Source organism: Mirounga angustirostris, unplaced genomic scaffold, assembly GCF_029215605.1.
Source record: "Mirounga angustirostris isolate CCGP_5_RB_7025 unplaced genomic scaffold, mMirAng1.0.hap1 SCAF_10, whole genome shotgun sequence".
In the NCBI taxonomy this organism is placed as follows: Eukaryota; Metazoa; Chordata; class Mammalia; order Carnivora; family Phocidae; genus Mirounga; species Mirounga angustirostris.
In genome coordinates this window covers 37542475-37565153 of record NW_026991718.1, presented here as the reverse complement: position 1 = coordinate 37565153, position 22679 = coordinate 37542475, and the positions used below count along the sequence as shown (strand labels likewise).

Here is a 22679-nt window from a genome sequence, read left to right as displayed (position 1 = left end):
ATGTGGGCACAGCTGATGTTGCTATTTATGACTGTCATGAGCGGCCAGGACACCCCAGAGTTACCTTCGTAAACAAAACTCTTCAGTGTTTTAGGGCACAGCCGCTTCCTCCAAGAGCATGGGGCATGGGTTCCTAGGCGGGACGCAGTTCTCCTGAGGGGCCTTCTTGTTCTTGCCTCTGGGGAAACACTTCTCACTGAGATTAGTAATCTTTTTATATCTAAAGACCTGAAACTACGATTTCAGGGGAAAGATAGTAAAGCATAATGAACTTCTTGAATGATTCTAGGTATTTGATTACTCATGACATATACAAATAAATACTGATTGAACACTTAATATTCACAAGGAGCCACTTTACTAAGGCCAAGGACACAGCAATTATCAAGGCTGAAAGGTTCCTGTCCAAATGGAAAATTGAATAATAGTAATGGAGACAGACACAGAGCAAACATTTTTCAGTGATGATTTATTATGTTGGCAATTAGAAATAAATTGTAAGCTGAATGTACACATGAGAGGACATGCATTGTTACATGCCAGGGCCATGTACCATACAGACCCAAAGATAATAAAACTTTGCTAAGAGAAAGTAAAGGAGACCTAAATAAATGGAGAAATATTACACGTTCGTGCGTCTGAAGACTCAATATGTCTATCTCAACAAATTGATCTTTAGCTTTAATGTACTCCCAATCAAAACCCAGTTACCTTTTTTGTAAAGCACATTGTAAAATGTATAGGGAATTCTGAGAGCTAAAAAGAACCAAGACAATTTTGAAAAGGAACAATGTTGGCAGAATACTCTAAACTATTAAGACTTATTTAAATATACACAGGGCTCCTGGGTGTCTCAGTCAGTGAAGCAACTGCCTTTGGCTCAGGTCACGATCCCAGGGTCCCGGGATGGAGCCCCGCCTCTGGCTCCCTGCTCAGTGGGGAGCCTGCTTTTCCCTCTCCCTCTGCCCTCCCCCAAATAAATAAATAAAATCTTTTTTAAAAAAGACTTATTTAAAAACACAGTAATTAGAACACTGTAGTATTGCCACAAAGATATACAGAGAGACCAGAGGAATAAAGCATAGTCCACAAACAGATAATATCTATTGGGACACTTAATTTGTGACACATGGCTCATAAGAAAATTAACAAAGGAATGTTCTTTCTAATATAGTGTAATGGTTCAAGTGGGCATTCATACTGAAAGAAAAATTAAATCTGATCCCCTACTTTATATCATATCCAAGAACCCAATCCAGCTGGATTCTAGAACTAAAGTACAGTGATAAAGCTTAGAAAAATAATAAGTCAACAATTTGAGGTATGAAATGGCTTTTCAGATAAGACATGAAGAGCACCCCATATGAAAGATTGATAATTTGGGCTGCATCAAAATTATCACAGGTTTCAAAACCACTCAGATAAAGCACAGAGGGGAGAAAGATATTTGCAAATACCGTAATTTAGGCATCCATTCCATTCTAGATCAGTAACTGGTTGTTTCCAGTTTGGGGTTGTCGTAAGCAATGCTGTGATGACATTCTTTGAGCACGTATACTCTCAGTTCTGCTGGGTATATTTAGAGTAAAAAAGTACTGAGCCCCAGTGTGTGCGTATATTCATCGTTTGTAGATGACGACAAACAACTCTCTGACATGAATGTGCCAATACGCATTTTCGCCAGCAGCATGTGAAATGTCCAATAGCTCTTCAGGCTCATCACAACTTACTGTTGGCAGTTTGTTCAACATTAGCCCATCTGGTTGCGATGTAGCAACAAAACAGTGAGATTTTAATTGGCAGTTCCTTCATTACTGATGAAATTTACTCCCTTTGTATAGAATTATTAACCATCTTTGCAGAAGTAACTGCTTATTGTGGCTTTTTTTCCTTACTTGTACTGGTTGTTTTTCTAGGCTTATTAGAAGCTATTTGATGATTATATGTGTTGGAAATATCTGGGGCTTCCATGGTTCACTCTGTGTTCTTACTGAGGCAGATCTTCCCCCAGAACACTGACCCAAGCATTGATATGGGCTCTGGACAGCAGGGTGGGCTGCAGAGGGGCATCTGGGCTTCCAGCTGCTGAGACCATTCGCCTCCTCTTCTCTGCCCTTGAGCAACCCATCCCCAGGTGGTCATGGCAGAAGGTGCCGTGGGCTCAGCCTGAGGGAAGAATTTCTCTCCTGTGTCCTCCTGCCTTACCTATCACTTAAACTCTTCCAGGTGGTGTTTGGCACAAGCCCGTTGAGAAGAAAACAGAAGCCGGGGTCCCACTTCTCTCTTCTACTCCCCGCATGTCTCGCTTAGTGCACGATTGTTATCTGGGTAAAATGAAGAACTGATCAGAACTTTATCTTCCAGATTTGATGCTTAGTGACATTCCCTAATGTCTTTGAGTCAGCTCATTCTTTGTAAGAATTAGTGGAAAACAGCACACACATAGACCCAGCTGGGTGGGTGGAGGGACAACCACAACTTCACAGGTGAACAGGACCTGGGTTCTCACCCTCAGAGCACAGACACCATTTCCCTGAAGACAGAGGTTGTGCCGTCCATGCAGGCAGGGAACTCACCCCTGGGTGATCCTCTGTCCTCTACACCACTTCATTCTGCACAAGGCACCCATCCAAGCCAGACTCAGGTCCTCTTCTTCCTAACCATTTGGAAAAACTATGTCTATACTCTAGCTCTAAATGAACTCCAACCCGGGTTTCTTGTGTTCCTCAGAATTGTGCACATGTAGTGGTATTGATCAAGGCTGTTCCCCTGGGCAATCTGAGCAGCTCTTTGGGTTACATTTGCCAGTTCTGATCCGTTTTTCTTAAAGCCGTTCAACTCTCACTTTCCCAACCTCTTTGTACATTTCAAGGAAGCAGTTTTATCAATGCTACTCCAAGTTCCAAATGAATTTTCATCATTTCAGGAATTAGAGCTTTATCCACAGTCAGACATTATCCATCCAAAGGTCCTGATGTTATCAGAGAAGTCCCTGAAGTCACCCCATTTGGGTTGGGGACAAAGCTCCATTGCTTGTGGATGTGTGATATTGATCCTGTTCACTTAACTTTCCTTTGTCTCAGTTTCTCTGTCTTTGAAACCGTGACAATAAAGGTTCTGTTTGCAGTTTAAACAAAGTAAGACATTTAGCATGGTATCAAACACATAATGTATTTTATTTTTTAATTTTATTATTATCATCACTGTATTCAGTACTCCCATAATCATGGTCATCACAGGTGTACCAAGGAACCTAACAGAGACACGTGGAAGACAATCTTAAAACTAATCCAAGTATGTCTCATCCACAACCACATTAGGTTCTAGGGCTGTTTTTCAGCAACCAACTCACAATTCCTAAACATAGAATTATTTTGTCATGATCTATACTAATTGCTCAGGGGTTCAATCAAGCCTACCAAACCTGTTCATTGTGTTTCTTCTCTTTTCTTTCTCTCTCTTTTTTAAAGGTTTTTATTTATTTGATGGAGAGAGAGCACAAGTAGGCAGAGCAGCAGGCAGAGGGAGAGGGAGAAGCAGGCTCCCTGCTGCACAGGGAGCCCGATGCAGGGCTTGATCCCAGGACCCTGGGATCATGACCTGAGCCGAAGGCAGCCGCTTAACTGACTGAGCCACCCAGGCGCCCCCATTGTGTTTCTTTTCACCACCCAGTATCGGAAACCTTACCCAAAAAAGGTTAAAATATCATAGGGCTGTTCTTCTTTCTTACATAATCCTTATATTGCCTTTTAAATCTTTTCTCTAGTTCTTTAATACTTGACCCATGACTCATAGTAAGGAAAAATTACCCCCATCACTTTGGGAAACCTGCTCTAGCATAATTTCAGGGTTTTTGGTCTAAGGCCTCTATAAAATGTCACATTGAGAAATATCCCCTAGGGCAGTATTTTATTAAGTGAAGGATTTTATCTGTTCATGGGCTAAGAAATTAGTGCCATGATCATATGTTTTAATGATAAAAGCTAGAATAATAGATTAAAACAGATTATAATATAGTAAAATAGAAAACAAAAGTATGTCATATGGATTCATGGTAAGAATAGCTTCATGGATATTTTCCCTATTAGACACGTGCTGTGTAACGTGTGAATGATGATCCAGAAATAAAAGGGCACTGTCTTAAGGAATGCCTGCAATACACTGAGGCTTTCCCACTCATCCTATTACGAACACAAGACTTCTATACTATTCCTACGAATGATAAAAATATTTGTGATGTATTTATGTAATAGTGAACTATTCAGCAGGAAAAGAGTGAATTATGGCCACACCAACAATATAGATGAAGTTCAAAGAACATGTTGTTCAAAAGAAGCAAGACATCAAAAAAGTACGCACTGTACAATTCCACTTATATGAAGTTCAAGAACAGAGAATATCGGCTCAGTATGGATAGAAAACAGAAGGGTGGTGGCCTCTGGTGGTATGTGTGGGGGGGATGGGCGTGGAATTGACAGGGAAGGAGAATGGTGGAGTTTTGGGATGCTGGAGACAGTCTCTGTCTTGATCTGGGGAGTGGGTAGAGGGAGGATGTATATGTTTGTGTTCATCTGAGTATACGCTCGCAATTAACTTTCTGTACAGTAAGTGCCCTTCACTGTTTTTAGTTGTACTAATTTTTTTCATGTATGTAGTTAAATAATGAGTAGAAATTATGGAGTCAAAATAACAGATTCTTTTTCCATCTTCTTCCTTTACAACCACTGACATGTGGAGTAACGTAAACTCTGAGAACCTCTGATTTCTCATCTCTAGAGGATTGTTGTAAGGTGAATGGCACTAGATGAATAAGTCCTTCGTACAGTATTCAGTAATAGGAAGTCCTCAAGATTTCACTCAATGGCAGTTGGCAGTGTAGTTGCTGATGTTTATTATTTTTATTATTAATAGTACTAGTGCCCCAGTATTAGTACTAGTAGTGTTAGTAGTATTAGTCGTATTTCCCTGGATGTGGGTTCCCTTTCTTTGCCTACTTCGCAGAGTGTTTATCAGAGATAGGATTCAAAGTCCATCCCATGGATGAATTCTGTTGCAGGCCTGCACGAGAAATTTCATTTTTAGAATTACTGAGGTTTGGGGTTGGTGTCATCAAGAAAGGAAGCTTTCGAAGGACAAAGTCCCTTGCAGGTCATGACCCTTGAGCCCTGCAAGCCCTTCCCCAAAGCAGCGCTTGCCCCGATGAACAGACCACAGAGCAGAGCGCAGGTGCTGGAACGCCCACCGCCCCCCCCCACCCCAACCAGCCCGGGGGGCAGTTTATGCTCAGGGCTGTAGCACCGTGTGAGGAACTGTATAATCCTGCTGGCAGTAATAACTGGCAGCATCCTCAGCCTCTACTGTGCTGATTTTGAGGATGAATTCTGTGTCAGACTGAATCGCAGAGAACCGGTCTGGGACACCAGACATTAGGTCATCAGCATCATAGATGAGAAGCTTAGGAGCCTGGCCTGGTTTCTGCTGATACCAGCTCAAGTAATCGCTGATGCTCTCGTTGGCCCTGCAGGTGATGGACACGCTCTCTCTCAGGGACACAGTGAGGAAGGCCGGAGACTGGGTCAGCCCAGCGTTCCCGCTAGCGGCTGGGAAGGAAGCGAAACACAAAGTCACCATTGTCTACCAGGTCCCACTCCACTCTCCTCCCAGAAGATTCTGGCGGCCCTGGTCCCCTAACTTGAGAGCACCTGGGTCTCCGAGGGAAGGGGAGACCCCGGGTCAGGGATCCACAGAGCCCTGGGGAGATCCCACAGTCAGGAGGAGAGGAGCTCCCCCCCCCCATCTCGGGGATGTCCCTGCACTCCCCTCCTCACCTGGGAGGCAGGCCAGCAGAAGGCAGAGGAGCTGGGTCAGGACACCCATGTTCGATCCAAGGCCCTGCCTGAAGCTCTTTTTTGCCCCAGATGTCTGAGCAGCCTATTTATGAGGATTCTGAAGAGCAGAAACGGGCCCTGGGGGAAACATGCAAATCACTGAGGGGTTGGGCAGGTCTGGCTGCAGCTGCAGAACAAGTGCCTCCTGGGGAATCACACAAACCCAGGATTCACGTCCAGTCCCAGAGGAGCTTCTCCCAGGTGTTTGTCAGAAAAAACCATCTCTGTATTTTGTGGTCCTTGTTTGTCCTCAGAGTCTAAGACTTTGTGATTAGAACAGGGGGTCTTCTTTCTAAGAATGAGGAAAGAAAAGAAGATGACTCTCTAAGACCTAACCTTTCATATGAATATACACTTTTTACTGTGGCTTACCTGAGACATCATGCCCTAGAGATGCGTGTGAGGCCAACTTCATAGGTTACCTAGAATAGATGCCGTGAGCCATGGGGGAGAAGAGGGGGAAGAGCTTTGGAGCAAGCCCCCCATCCAGCCTCCTACGTGCTGTGCCGTGTGCGGCGAAAGCGCTCTGTTTACTGGAGTCTATTTCCACGGCCAGTACATTCCGTACTTTGGAGATTTTGTATTTTATATATTAACTTTTTCTCACTTCTCTAAGTTTCATTGTGTCATCATATCTGAGGGTCACTAGGTCTTTTTTTTGGCCTGATACGGATCCAGTGTTATCATTAATACCATTACCTTTTTATTCTCATAAGTGACCCTAAGTCTGGGTGAAAAGGTATCTGGCGACCCTAGAATCTGGCTCCGTTCCTAGTATAGTAACTGTTTCTTACTTGAAAATTAGAAATGTGTGTAAAAATTTGTTACATATCTTTGTATCATCTACCCATGTGATTGAAAGGTTTTATGATGAACCCATTACATTACGATTACATCGGTAAATCACCTGGGCTCACTGGAGCGCCAAGGATCATCATCCCTGGTTAAACATACAATGCCCCGGAGCTGCTCTTCTCAGAAGATGTCTGTAGAGTTGCCCAGGTGGGAAGTGGCTTATTGTAAATCACTTTCAATCCCGAGTACCTTGTGATTTTTTTATTTGAGCTTTACATTGTAAACCTGTGGAATTCTTTGGAGTGAGATGGGTCTGTTTGTCCTATTTTTTCTTAGGTCAAGATCCACAGAACCTCATATGTCCCCTCTCCCACTGGCAGCCTCTCGGGACCCACAGTTGCTCCCATGCGGTTGCTCAGAGGGTGGCTGTCCATCTCCCTGGCGTCCAGCCACAGCTCTGCAGGTGAAGTCCTGTCATACCACACAACCCGCACTTGGAGATAAAGCTCCTGACCTCAGAACACCATGGAAATCTGTCCTCCCTCTCAGCTGCTCTGTGGCTGAGAGGACCAATGCCCTGTGTTCTGCAGGTGCATTTTACACATGAGTCAGAGGCTGTATTGTCCTCAACCTTCACAAGAATTCCCTGCACAATTGCCAATGCTCTATTAACTATTTCCATGTGATTTAAAATCAGACAAAAAGAAAACCACGGTTTTATTCATATAAATTTCCTAATGCTGAAGTATTTTTACATTCTGGTTAACTCCTAATATTCTTGAAATTTACTATATCTTGTCATCATATTTTTATAATATCAGGGGAAGAAAATGTTAATATTTTATTTACATTTATGCATTTATGTTTATAGGTGACATTGGCCTATTTATTCCTTTTCATATTTTCATATCAAAATTAACTTTTTATAAAAAACATATAAAGATTATTCTCCATATGATCTAATCTAAAAGAAATAGTTCGTGGGATTCAAACATATTTGTAAAGCCAATGTATACAATACAGAAACATTTTTATTCATACTATGATGCACTTAAGGGGAAAAAAAATCTGTATCAAAGAATAGGTGATACTTCCAGTTCTAAAATAAATAAGTCACGGGGATGTAAAGTACAGCCTAGAGAATATAGCCAATGAAATTTAATAACTTTGTATGATGACAGATGGTAACTACACTTACTGTGGTGAGCATTGCATGAGGTGTATAAATGTTCAATCACTATGTTATACACCTGAAACTAATATTGTATGTTAACCATACTTCATAAGTGAATAAATAAATAAAATAGGTAATATATTTTCACTTATTCTGTGGCTTCTACAACTTTGTTCTTAAACCTTGCCTTTACTTTTATTTGCCCATTAAACTTCCATAAAAATTTTAAAATCAACTTGTTCCTAATAGTTTAAGAAAATTTAAAAAATGAATGACCAAAATTGTGTCACCATCAAAGACAGTATTTTGTCTTTCTCTTTGCTTTCTATGATACTGAAAACATAAGGAATTGTACAGGGTTTTAGGAACCAAGGAACTAAATCAGGACCCTTTCCTTATAGATGTCATACAATGGGAGATTCATATCCCTGACCAGAGCACTGGAAAGGTTGCTTTACTGACGTGTTGACATTAAAAATCAGCAATGACAGGGCGCCTGGGTGGTTCAGTAAGTCAAACGTCAGGTCTTGATTTCAGCTTAGGTCATGATCTCAGGGTCGTGAGATCAAGCCCTGCATCGGGCTTTGCACTAATGTGGAGCTTGTTTAAGATCCGCGCCCCCCGCCCCCCCCGCCCCTCTCCCTGCCTGCCAGGAATTTTTAATTTTATCATTAATTCTGAATTAATATTTCTATTAGTGCACTTGCCAACTTTAAACATAACATAGCCAGTTATTTTTTTTTTAAGATTTTATTTATTTGACAGAGACACAGAGAGAGAGAGGGAACACAAGCAAGGGGAGAGGGAGAGGGAGAAGCAGGCTTGCCGCCAAGCAGGGAGCCCGATGCGGGGCTCGATCCCAGGACCCTGAGATCATGACCTGAGCCCAAGGCAGACGCTTAACGACTGAGCCACCCAGGCACCCCCATAGCCATTTATTTTACTAGCAAAATGAGCTTATTTGAGAAAAGCAGAATTGCAATTCAAGACAAAGCAAACTATGGCAAACCACAGGTGAGTCTGAAGAGGCAAAAGGAATGTCAGCTTTTATTATGCTTTAGGAAGAGATTGGGGAGGATTGTTTTGAACAAACTCTCATTGGAGAAGGATAAGAGTTTGAGGTTGGGGTGGTTTCTCATGGGCTGCAAGCAGTGGTTGTTGCTGGGGCAAGGAGAGATCTTCCTTCTTTTTCTTAAAAGCAGGAAGTGAATGCCTACGTGAAAAATGTCCTCCCTTGTCGAGATAATTCTTACATTCCTTCTTCCCATTGGTTATGCAGGCTCTAACCATGGAATGGTATGTGTGCGAGAGCTTCCCAGCTTAAGTGAGGCTTCCTTTACTCCTTTTCATCCAACAAAACCAATATTGCTTGTCCAGAAGAATAAACACCACAAGACAGATGCATCTATGACTACTGTTGCTAGCACCCTCCTGTTAACAAACACATAATAGCTGTGTTTTTCTCAGTGGCACCAGGGCATTACCGTTCTCATTGCTCTGTTCTTGTTGGCATGTCACTTCTCTATAGATTCATGCAGAAAAACTGAATATAGTCATTGTCATGACAAGGAGATATCATATTTCTCCCCGCTTCTTTTTGTTTGAAGCTATTCTTCAATGGAGGTCATGATCAGAGTTCATATTTGAGGGCTCTGAGCAAGAGGGATGAAATCAAGAGATATCTGTTAAGACGCAAAGGCTGGGGACTCAGGAGTGCTCTGTACAGTAGCACAGTTTGTGCACTGCACAGATGTGCCCAGCTAAAGGGAATTACTAGGGCTGAAAGGTAGCTACCTATTCGTTTGCTAAACCATGTGAATAGAGTTCTGTGAGTAGGACTGTGCATCCATATGGTTATTTAGTACATGGACATTAATTCTCTTGATGACCCTGTGAAATTGGACAGACATCATCCTCAAAGCACTGTATCTTCCTCTTCTGATAGAATATCCACTACAGGATGGAAGGAAGTCCGTTAGCCTTCAAACTGTCTTTAAAACAAAAAGAGGCATTTCATGGTGCTATCACAGAGGCAGGAAACTCTACATTTAGAAGTAGGGCATCTGAATTCTAGCTGGAGAATTACATACAGCATATCAGCTATGAAGCCAGACCCAGTATTGTGCTTGTTCTGAATCTCTGACTGGGAGACGAAGCCATAATTCCTGCTTGAGCCATAGTTGAGACTGTGAATTGTGTTAGCCTGGCTAGAAAAACAGTATTACAGATCAGAATTCGGCAAACTTTGGCTCATGGGCTCCATCAGGCCCAGTCCCCGCTTTTGAGGGACTTGTATGCTAAGAACTGCTTTTTCATTTAAATGGTTGAGAAAAATCAAAAGCAGATAAATTTTATATGACACAAGGAAAAGTAGGTGAAATTCAAATTCAGTGCCTTATAGGTATATACAGGTTTTTTTTTTTTTTTTTTGGTATATACAGTTATAATCTTTCAGTTGAGTATTGACTATGGCTACTTTTGTAATGCAAAGATGCACTGACTCTCAGACCCCAGGTTCTGAAGTGTGGAAAGTACTTTACGGGGAAGACAGGGACGCAGGCATTTCCATCTAGCTGCTAGTCACATTTGCCAATTCGTCAAAAGTTCAAGCAAGAAGTGAGATCTCATTCTCCCATAAATTTGCACAGAATATATTATCTGTTGGAACTTGATGCAAATGTGAAAGAACTTGCCATTTTTCACAATTCTGTGTAACTGAGGAGCTTCCACATTATCTTCAATTGGAATGAATTAATCTTCAATGTAATAATAAACTAAAAGAGTCTGCCTTTGGCTCAGGTCATGATCCCAGGGTCCTGGGATCCAGCCCCACGTCGGGCTTCCTGCTCAGCCCTCTCCCTCCTGCTTATTGTGCTCTCTCTCCTTCTCTCTCTCTAATAAATAAATAAAATCCTAAAAAAATAAGAAGCTAAAAGACACATCTCGACAAGATTTTCCTAAATTCTATATGACTTCCAAGTGATGAATGTGCTCAATCAATATTGCATGCTTGTGAACTGCTATCAGTATTTGGCAGTACCTACCTGTGTGCAAAAGATACTTACAAAGATGAAATGCATATCCTCTCATTGCAGATCAGCTTAACAGGTTTGCAATAGATTTTGATAATAGAGATCATATACATTGAACCCCATTTACATGAAAGGTTATTCCTACCAAAAAAGAATGCTATTCTTCTCATTTGTAGACCTATATTACAAAAACTCTTACTCAATTACTCTTACTGCATTTTGAAATTCATAAAAATTTGTGGAAATTTGTTTTCTCTCTTGTTATGTAAGTGCCTGAAATATATCCTCAGTCGTTCTTTGGCCGACAAATCCTAAGATGTTTGTTATTTGACTCTGGATTTAATCTGATAAACTTTACCTTTTAACTGGAGAGTTAATCTATTTACCATGATTATGATGATTATATATAATATAGAGATTATTATATTATACATAATATATTATTACATAATATATAGATTATTACATATAATATATGCATCATATCATATCATATTATAATATTTTATTATAAGGTCCTGGGAAAGACTACCTAAGGTTTACAACTTGAAACACAGCATATAAATCAAGATCTGAGAAACTAAGTTGTTGTGTTTTTTTTAATGTATCCTCAGGGCTGAGTATGAACTAGGAATAAAAGAGAGGAAAGGAACATTGTCAGCATGACATAAATAGTTTAATCCACTCCCTGAATTTCCTCACACTTTCCAGACTGGACCACACCCCCCCCAGGCAAAAATCTAGGTGAAGGGGAAAACAATAGGAAACAGTGGTTTATAGCAAACATATCATATCTTATATGTAGTTACCTATTGAGTTTCTTTCTTACTTATCACCTCACATTTGAGGAAAACCTCCAGGAAAGTAAGTCATGGGGTGTTTTATTATTGGGGAAGCACTGTAACACTGTCCCTATTATTAATGCCAGATGTTCACCATAGTTATCACATATGAAGTTTGCTGGACTCTTTGCCTTCATTGTCCTTATATGTTTCTGGGACTTCATGTTGGAGGGCATGTCGCGTCATGAAGGGAACGGTGCCTTTGGACACAGGACTATGCCTAGGGAGATTGTGTGTTTTGAAGGAGAATAGATACTTCCAGTAAAGTTCTTTGTTAAAACACTTGATAATTTTTTATTTTTTTAAATTTTTATTTGTATTTTTTGTATTGATTAGAAAAATTTTTAAAAGATTTTATTTATTTATTTGACAGAGAGAGACACAGTGAGAGAGGGAACACAAGCAGGGGGAGTGGGAGAGGGAGAAGCAGGCTTCCCGCGGAGCAGGGAGCCCGATGCGGGACTCTATCCCAGGACACTGGGATCATGACCTGAGCTAAAGGCAGACGCTTAATGACTGAGCCACCCAGGCGCCCCTTGATTAGAAAAATTTTAATGAAAATATTCTTTTTTTAATACAGTGAGGTCTTCAAATTTACTCAGTTGAATCTTTTTTTAAACAGCAAAAAGCTGTCAACTTAAAAATGCCTTCTGTTTTCTGCATAGAAGATGATTCTACAGAGCGAGTGATCTTCTGTGTGGGACTTCTCTTGGTAAACGCAGGAGGGACCACAGCCCGCTCCGCAGAGCTGTCACCTTGCCATCATTTGCTTGATTCTAGAAGGGCACACAGTGAAAAGCTGTTGTGGGAGATGCCTCTTATCCATCTTTGCTGGTGGACCTATGAGTGTTGCCTTCCTCCCTTTTGTACACGAGACACTGCAGCTCCATGAGAAGCCAACAGCCCCCCTGGGCTTATTTTCTTGCACTTCCGACCACACGGACAGGGAGGCTGTGACACCCATTCAGTGGGGTTGGTGATTGTTCTTGGTTGCAAGTGTCAAGGCCACTGAGCAGAGAGGGATTCATTATGGAATATTGAACTGCTCACAAATTGTTGGGAAGGAAATGGCTCCAAGCAAAGTCTCTAGAAATAATGCAAGCATCAGACTGCAGACATAACTGTACAGAGCCCCATCTCACTATGGGCCCCAGAGGAACTGGGGTACTGCCACCAGGATACGGGAGATCTGGCCTCTTGACCTGCAACCCTCCCCTGCCGTTTACGACCCCTGGTTAGTCTCAAACAGATTCACCCAGCTCCATGGTTGCTGGGCTATTTCTGGCCCAGGCCTCCCTGGGGCTTTCCATCATAAATGTGCATCTCCCTACACTTGAACTCCTGCTCCTGAAAACATCAAGACCATGTGCTACCATCTCATGTAAGGCAAATGTTTCCTTTATAAATAACAGCATATTCACCTCTACCCAAAAGATAGGGGAGCCCAAATCCTTTCAGTTTATCTCCCCTCCTGGGAGTTCGTGATCTTCCTGGAAGAGTCACAAACCCATCTGGATATCATTCAAGCTATTGTCTAAATTATAAAGATGACAACCCAGTAGTTTCTTTACATATTTTGTTAAGAAATGAAATTCAATCCAGTAAATTTGAAGATTAAAAGGCTTTGTTAAACGATCCATGAATCTGGCAGCATCTCCTCCAGCCAAGTAGAGGGGAGCTCCATTGAGCTGCAGAAAAGGAAAGGTTCTGAAAGGCAGAGAGAGAGAAAGCAGAAAAAAGAAAATTATTAGCAAAGAATGCATTGTTTTAGGGAAAGTTGCCATCCCAAAAGGAATGGAAGGGGTCTATATCAGTGGATTGCCTCCTAGTTCTGACCAGGAAATTCCAGTTTGGCTGGTTAAAGGTCACATTCTTGGGGGCAAAATTGCATTTAGGTTAGGTGTTAAGTCTTGGTTTGCTAACACAGAGCCTTAACATAAGTGACACCATTTGGGGCCTGTGGGTTTTTGTTTTGTTTTGTTTAAAAATTTAAAAGAGAGAGTAGAGAAAAGGAAATTATTTAACAGACATAAATGAACGCCTGACTTATGCAATTATTGTGAAAGAGCTCCCTTAGTATTTCTGTCCTCAGTGTTCCCTCAGGTCTTTCTGTGTGGAAGGTTCTGGAAAGGCTACACCACATGGCCTTGGCACTCTTCGCTGCAGGTGCCATCAAGACTCTATCGGATGCATTCCTGTAGAGTGGTTCTCGCCGTAGAGAGAGAGGAGGAGAAACATATGACTAGAGGGGCTCACTTCTCTGGAGTGGGGTCCAGGCAGCTCAGTCTGAAGGACATAGCTTTCTGATTTTCCAGATTGCTGTTGCCAGAGCAATTGCTTTTCTGATCAGGGAAAATACAAGGGTATTTGAAGGACTGAAACAGGGAGTTGCCTGAGCCTGTTCATCGGGCCTTTCTACACATTTTTGATTTACCTAATTCATGATAATAAATACCTTTCTGCTTGAATTAGCCATAATGTCTTCTTTTATCAAATGGCTCAATCACAGAACATGTGCTGGTAATCCTGCCACCTTCAGTTAGATGAATCCCTATCCTTGAGCCTACACATGGACTTCCATCTCTGATGTCATGATGTTTGTTTATTAGGCTCACTGGGAAACCTGGGAAAGGTGACTGTCCTAGTCTGTTTGGGTTGTTATACCAGAAATAACCTTAGCCTGGGCAGCTTATAAACAACAGAAATATATTTCTCACAGTTCTGGAAGCTGTGGAGTCCAAGATCAAGTTGCTGGCCAATTTAGTATCTGCTAAGGACTCACATTCTGTTTCACAGATGATGCCTTCTTGCTGTATCTGGACATGGTCGAAGGGGCCAGGGAGCTCTGTGGGGTTTCTTTTTAAAGCACTAGTCCCATTCATGTGTGCTTCATCCTCATGACGTAATCACCTACCAAAGACCCAACCTCATAATATGATCGCCTTGGGGTTTAAGATTTCAACATATGAATCTGTGGGGACACAGATGATCAGACCATACCAGTGACTGACATTGATGTATAGGATCATGTAATTATTGACAGGCTTCTGTTCGGTTATTTTCAATCTTGGCCTATTTTTTAGCTCTTTCTGAAATGATTTTGACTCCAGTCTTTTGATTTTGTTTTTCTCAGGTCTTGTAATTTGTCAAAACCAGTAATCTATGCCAGTGAATTGACTATTTCTTCTTTCAAAGTGACCATCAGATGTAACCCTTGAATTTTATGTACTATTGTGATTCCCTTTCTTCAAAAGCATCCTTGGGAATAGTAGCAAAGTGGCATGAGACCAGTAAAATTCTCTGACAAACCTCAGGCATAAATTTGTCCCCAATTCCAGAAATAATTCATAAAAATAAGGAAATGTCAGGGTTTATCTGGAATTGAAAGCTCTTGGTTTTTTTTCATCTCCAGGTACCTGACCAATATTTCACTCCTGGTAATAAATGTTTCTTTCTAAGTCTCCAAGTCTCTTTCTTTACCTGGGAAAGCGGGAAATGAGGTAGTTAATATATACCCCAATGGTCCATGCAATGGGGTTCTCTGTTAAAAGTCCTTAGGACATAGGTTGACTTGTTTCACCTTTGGTTTCTTTTGTCTGCAGAACAACCTGTTAAATTGTTCCAATTTCACCCAAGTTTCTTCAGTGTCAATTATGTATAAAATATGGGGAATGATTACTTAAGGAACATTCTAAAATATTTAACGCATTGACTATGCATCTCTAAATTGTCATTTTATCCTCTAACTCGCCAAAAAGGCCAGAGAAATCATTCAACCAATATTTGAGAGACATGCCAACTGTTGATAAAACAAATGCTAGTTAATATTTGTAGGATGAAATTGTGATTTTAGCACATATTGTTAAATGATCCAACTTGAAACTCCTCCTCCCCAAGATTCTGATATCCTTCCTCTCAGAAGGCTGAGCATTGTCCCTTATGCCCCACTTGAAGACAAGTGATATTACCTGTTAATTCATTTTTCAGTCAGTTTGTTTTCTGCTTGTTAATTGGTAGTTTCATTTAGTTGTTATTTTCTCTGTAAATCACAAGAGCTGTGACCTATGTCATGAGGGTATTAATAGATTTCACCATAAAATGAAAAAAAAAAAAGATCGGATAATATCTCTTACCTGGACGTAGAGATAATGGGACTTTCATAGGCTATAGTGGTTTGTAGGAAAAAAAAAAACTCCAGGGCGCCTGGGTGGCTCAGATGGTTAAGCGTCTGCCTTCGGCTTAGGTCATGATCTCAGGGTCCTGGGATCGAGTCCTGCATCGGGCTCCCTGCTCCTTGGGAGCCTGCTTCTCCCTCTGCCTTTCTCTCTCGCTCTGTCTCTCATGAATAAAAAAAAAGAAAAACAAACAAAAAAACCCCTCCATTCATACCCTTAGGGCATCCACTGAGTGAGAAAACATATATTCAGATAAGTATACCAATTGGTGTATGATTTAGAAATAAAGATTATAAAGAAAATTCCTCAAGCCAGGTTAGTACTATATCTGGTCCTGGATACCAATTTTTTATGGGGAGTTACTGGAGTCCTATTAATCCATTTAATTCATAAGATAATTGTATAAACACATCAAAAATACATATCTACATGTATGTATATTATACACATTATACATATGTATGCATATGGACACATATTCACATATACAATTTTATTTATGAAATTTAGATTTAATCACTTTTAATAAGTCTGAATTATCTATAAAAATTATTATCATTACTACGCTAATTAATCTTAGTTAAGTGTTTCTACAATGGGGTAAATTTTACACTTTTAATTCAAATATTTATTTTTTAAAACATTGTTTTGTATCTTCTTATGAATGGATTTCCAAGTATTCATTTTTATGCCATGTTTTAATAAAACCTGTCAATCTCTATGCGAAGATGTGTAAAAACTGTATTAGTCAGATTTTACACACTATTCTAACAAACCAGTCAAAAACTCAGTGGCTTGTAATACTAAGCATTTGTTTCTATAGTCATGGATGTTCATGTTGACAATGATTTGGATAATGTTCACAGTGCTCAGCTGTGTGGTTCTTCTGCAGGGAGATGAACTGTTCTCCAGCCTACTGATTGTGTTTGATCTGGAGCCAAGACTGATGGTGTGGTGACTACCGACGGTACATCATTCTCATGGCAATTTGTAGGAGGGTACAAAATCCCCCACACAAGCAAACTTAAGTCCAATTATTCTGACACAATTGCATATAATTTTGATTTATTCTTAGGTCTTCATAATTCTTTAAATTTCTAAAAATTATTATTCTATTCAATTTTTAAGATACATGGTCATGTTATTTCCAAATAATTATATTTTTCCATATTTACAATCTAACAAGAAGTTTGTAATTTAATTTTGTGTGAATTAGAAAGTAAAATTGAATGTGTTTTCAACACGTAGCTTTAAATAGAAATTTCTTAAATGAAAATAGAAAATTAAAAAAGACCACTTTAGGGGAAGTAAAAATGCTCTAAAACAGAGCATCTTAAACCTTATACAGATCTCCTGCTATCTTGTTAAAATGAAGATCCTTGTGAGTAGGTGTCAGGTGGATCCTGCTATTTTGCATTTGTCACAAGCTTCCAGGGATGTCAATCTTGCTCTGGCTTACAAAAAATTTTAAGCAACAAGATATTTCATATTAAAGAAAAACAATGCTTCACCCACATTTAGTTTTTTTTTAATCACGAAAGTCCTTCGTTGTCTGTCAAATTAGTTTTATATACGTGATACAATTTCCTCATTTTTCTATTTACTCAGTCGCTTAACAAAATTTTCTTGTGATGAATTCAGACCTGACGATGGTAGCTAGAAGCATATTCAAGTGTATTCTGGGGACTTCCCCTAACTGGCAAACTTCTGAGAGATGTAAAAATAGTGACCATCCCAGGCTGTCTTCTGTCAGCTCCCCATCATCACCATCACTTCTGGAAGCACAATTCCCAGAGCCCCCTTTCCTCTGTGGTTTCCTATGGAGTTGCTCACGGAGGCATCTTACCTTAGATTTGGAAGTCAGAAGGGGAGGATTCAGTGCCATCCATCAGCACCTGCAGGCAGATGCGTGATAAGTGGAGGACCGGAGAATCACCTGGTGAAGGGCTGCAGAGGCAAGACAGGCCTGAGGACCACGTGATTAGGCAGCCTGTCTATCCAATGGTATATGTTCTCTGACGTATGGGGGATCACTGAGGAATCACCTCTTTCTAGAGTCTGCTTCCCTTATTATTATATCCCCAGGCCTTTGAAAGAGTGCAGTTCAGACATTACTCCCCTAGATTAAGCAATCCTGCTTGGAATACCTAGAGTGTCTTCTCTTTTGCTGCACGAAGCCTGGCTGATGCCACCCCCCACACTCCTCAGGTGTAATCATCTGGGGGAAAGGGAGTCAGGCAGGGGGCTGAGGAGCCTCCCTGCCCCTCTCCCAAAGCTCCCAGTGACCTCCAAAGCGGGGCTGCCTCTGCGAAACTCTCTGAGCAGATGTGGGCACCAGGGGAGCAGTGAGGGCAGCCCAGAGCCTCACGTCTGCTTCCCTGGGGGTTTATGTTCTGACCTGTAACACTGTGGGCGGGTAACTCTTACTTTGCTGGCAGTAATAAGTGGCAAAATCTTCAGGCTCCAGGCTGCTGATGGTGAGAGTGAAATCTGTCCCAGACCCGCTGCCGCTGAACCGTGACGGGACCCCTGAGATCGTCTGGGAGGCATACTTTATAAGGAGCTTCAGAGCCTGATTGTGTTTCTGCTGGTACCAGTGTAAGCTGGTGCTGATGCTCTGACTGGCCCGGCAGGTGATGGTGACTTTTTCTTTTGTAGCTTTAGACAGGAAGTCCGGAGACTGGGTCAGCACAATCTCACCATGGGAGGCTGAAACCATACAGGAAATATTAGCAGAGCTTAAGGATATGTATATAGAAGTCACCATTATCTTGTTAGGCAGGACAGAGAATACTACTTATTTTTAAAATTTTCACACTTCATCAGTAAGCCAAATTCATTTGTGGAAGGATTCCCAATGAAGAAAGAAAATCAGTGATGGAAAATAATATCCCCACTTTTACCTCCTTTGTCCAAATATTCTCACCTGGAACCCAGAGGAGGAGAAGGCCAAGAAGCTGTGATGGAGTCACCATCTTGCTGCTTTTGATGGGACAGTTTGCTCATGCGACACACCCAGAGACTCTCTTATAAGATTCTGAGAGGCAGAAACACCTCAGATCTAAGAGGAAGAATATATGCAAATTATGGGGCTTCCGTATTGTTCAAATACTCAAAAATTAAGTTTGTCAGAAGAATCCCCCCTCCCCCCACCAGGCCCCATCCTTCTCTGGGTGTATTAAGTCTCCCTCTTCTGGACATGTGGAGGTTTTGAAAGCGCTTACCGCATGCTTGACCAAATACAAGGCCCACCAGCAGGGGCATGACATATAATCTAACACAGTCCTCTGGTGGAATTTGCTTTCCCCTGCAGTGAAGAGCAGGTCACATCTTCAGTCTCAGCCCAGGGCTACGTTAACTCTCCGCTCTCTGCTACAATGCATTGTATGAACATTCCACAAAGCATCCTGCCATGCCACACTCTATCAATAACATCATGTTAATTAGATGTGATGAGCAAGAAATGGTGAGGACTTAGCTAACTTGCAAAAACACATGTGCTCCAACGGTGGGATGCAAACCCTACAAAAATTCATGCACCCACCTCACTGGTGGCTATGTCAGGGGTCCAGATATCTGAGGAAGGCGGGCACATCCTCTTCGAAGTAAAGGACAAGTAATTGCATCTTGTACCCCCGACCACTGAGGATGAAGCACAGTATTTTGTAGGCGTCTCTGGAGTATTGAGACAACACATTCTACACTTAGAGAAGCTACACCATTCCAATTATCAGTTAACTTTGAAGTCACTAGTTTAGAGTGGGCACAGAGCCAGGAGGGATTCTGTATCAGGTTTAGGTCATGATGCAAGTGGCCCTATGACGTGGACCATATGACCTCATCTATCACTTGGTGGTACATGCATCCGTTTTAGAGAAGGACTGTATGGACACTCTGGCAAGCCCAGATTAAGACTCACAGCATAGACTTCCAGGGTTCTACAGCAAGACTCGGCCCTTCTCAAAAACAACCTATTCACTGTTCCCAGCATAGCACAGGCCCTGGTAGACCTGTCCACGGCACATCAAATAACTGTGACGGAGCTGCTCATCCTAAACTGGAAATGTCAGACACACCAGATTTTAAGATTGGGTGGAGCCCAGCAGCAGTCAACCTCAGGAAGGAGATAGTACTTTCTTTAGTATTAGACCCAAGCAGATTCAGAGGACACACTTAATTTATGGGGCAAGAGTTTCAGATCTCCACAATACTCAGCACTCCTGCCCAAACACCCCTGCATGAACTCCTGTTTTCAGCCTCATGAGGGTTTATATTTAATGTATTTTCTTATTTCTGCATTCTTGGTGCTCCAGCCATGAAGGGACTGCCTCTCCCAAAGTTAGCTAATTCCCAGAGGCAGTAAAAGATGTACCTAACAGCATACCTTTGATATGCAAGCCAGACAATCCTGAGTCCAAGTCCTCACTTGCCTCCGTTCAACGAGACCCGCAATCTGTGACATCTTCCTCTACCGGGATCCCCCCTGAGCACCGGATGACAAGGGGCTCACCTATAGTCTGCAGCCTGCTGAAATTTTCAAACTCTCCACTCTTATGTCTAAGTAGCTTGTTGACTTTGCTTCTCCATTACTTCTCATGAAATACACAGTAAAAAATACACGGCCAGCAGTACCTCTCTCCGCCTTCTCTTCTTACCACGGCGCTGTCTGTGCCGTCATGTGGCACACGCTGTGTGTTCTGTTTCTAGGGGAGTATGCGTATAATAAAGACTTCTTACTGTATTGTAATAGCTTTCCTGTCTTTGTTTCTCACCATATCTGATTAAAGACACAGGGCCTCCCTAATAGCAGAGAAAGAACTCTAGGCTTTGTCCAGGGTCGCATCATATGTTGATGTAAGTTAAACTGGACAGCTCCTATACCATAGCCATAACGGAGGGCTCTAAAATAAGATGTTTAGTTAGTAGACACTCAAAGAGCACGAGTGGTCATCGATTTAATGTGGCTGGGGAAGTGGCCTGAAGTAAGGACGCAGATGCGCTACTGGATGGCTGGCTAGTAAGGGCCTGGAAGGAGGAAACTAGAAGGATAAAGGAGGGGAGATCAGAGGCAAGAAATTACCCGATCTAAACCAAAAAGAGAAACTAAGCTAAAAACAAAACAAGACCAAAAAAACCCCCAAAATCAAAAACAACAACAACAAAAACCCACAGTATCTGGGATACCTGGGACCAAACAAAAGATCTAACATTTGTGCCACTGGAGTCCTAGAAAGAGTGGGGAGAGAAGATGGAGATGAAAAATATTTTGAACAAGCAATTGCTGAAAATTTTCCACATTTAGCAGACCCCCAACCGGATAAACCTGAAGAAATCTATGTCAAGACACATCATATTTAAATTTCTGAGCACTATAGAAAAAGAAAAAAATATCAAAGGCCAAAAGAGAGAAATCACACTTACCCCGAGGAGAAAACAACTTGAATGACAGAGGATTTCTTTTTTTTTTTTTTAAAGATTTTTTTTTTTTTTTTTTTTTTTTATTTGACAGAGAGACACAGCGAGAGAAGGAACACAAGCAGGGGGAGAGGGAGAGGGAGAAACAGGCTTTCCGCTGAGCAGAGAGAGCCCGATGTGGGGCTCGATCCCAGGACCCTGGGATCATGACCTGAGCCGAAGGCGGATGCTTAACGACTGAGCCACCCAGGCACCCCTGACAGAGGATTTCTATTCAGAAACCATGGAGGCCAGAAGGAAATGATACAACATTTTTTTTTCTGGATATAATTGACATATAACATTGTGTAAATTTAAGTTTTACACGACGTGATAATTTGATCTATGTTTATGTTGTGAAATGATTACCAAAATAAGGATAGTTAATGCGACCATCACCTCACGTAATTATCCTTTTTGTTTTACTTATTTACTTTTTTGTGGTGACAACATTTACGGTCTAGTCTCTTAGTAGCCTTCAAGTACAATACAATCTTGTTAACTATAGTCACCATGCTGTACATGAGACCATCAGAAATTCTTTATTTTGTATGTGGAAGTTTGTACCCTTTGATCAACATCTCCCCTATTTATCTCACCACCCAGCCTCTGGCAACCGCAAATCTACTCTGTTTCTATGTAATTGGCTTTTTTAGATTCCACATGTAAGTGATATTATACATAATATCTTTCCCTGTCTCATTTATTTCACTTAGCATATTACTTTCAAGTTTCATCCATGTTGTCACAAATGGCAAGTTTCCCTTCCCTTTCGTGGCTGAGTAGTATTTTATTGTGTGCATATATGTATATAGCGCATCTTCTTTATCCATTTATCCATCAGTGGACACTTGGGTTGTTTCCATAGCATGGCTGTTTTAAATAACGTTGCAATGGACACAGTGGTGCATATATCTTTTCAAATACCCAGAAGTGGAATAGCTGGATCATAGGGTAGTTCTATTTTTAAGTTTTTGAGGAAACGCCATACTATTTTCCAGAGTGGCTGCACCAATTTACACTCCCCCCAACAATGCCTGAGGCTTCCCCTTCCTCCATATCCTTTATAACACTTGTTATTTCTTGGGGTTTTTTGATAAATAGATACTGAATTTTATCAAATCCTTTTTCTGCATCTGTTGAGACAATCCTATGATTTTTACCCCTAATTTTGTTAATGTGATATATCATGTTGATTGATTTATGGATGTTGAACCATCCTTGCACCCCTGGAATAAATCCTACTTGATCATGATGTATGATCCTTTTAATGTATTGTTGAATTAGGTTTGCTAATATTTTGTTGAGGATTTTTGCAT

The 22679-nt window shown here is 41.2% G+C and overlaps 1 protein-coding gene and 1 gene segment (V, D, J or C); one reads left to right on the top strand and one right to left on the bottom strand.

Moving 5' to 3' along the window:
• The window catches only part of LOC135361744 (Ig kappa chain V-III region TEPC 124-like), a 39821-nt gene extending 22821 nt beyond the window's left edge, over window positions 1–17000 (top strand). Inside the window, 1 exon segment of the V gene segment in view lies at window positions 16799–17000. Within this exon segment, the coding sequence occupies window positions 16799–16864 (66 nt within the window).
• LOC123851077 (immunoglobulin kappa light chain-like) overlaps window positions 1–22679 on the bottom strand; it is a 92026-nt gene that overhangs the window by 51755 nt on the left and 17592 nt on the right. The window lies entirely within an intron of this gene.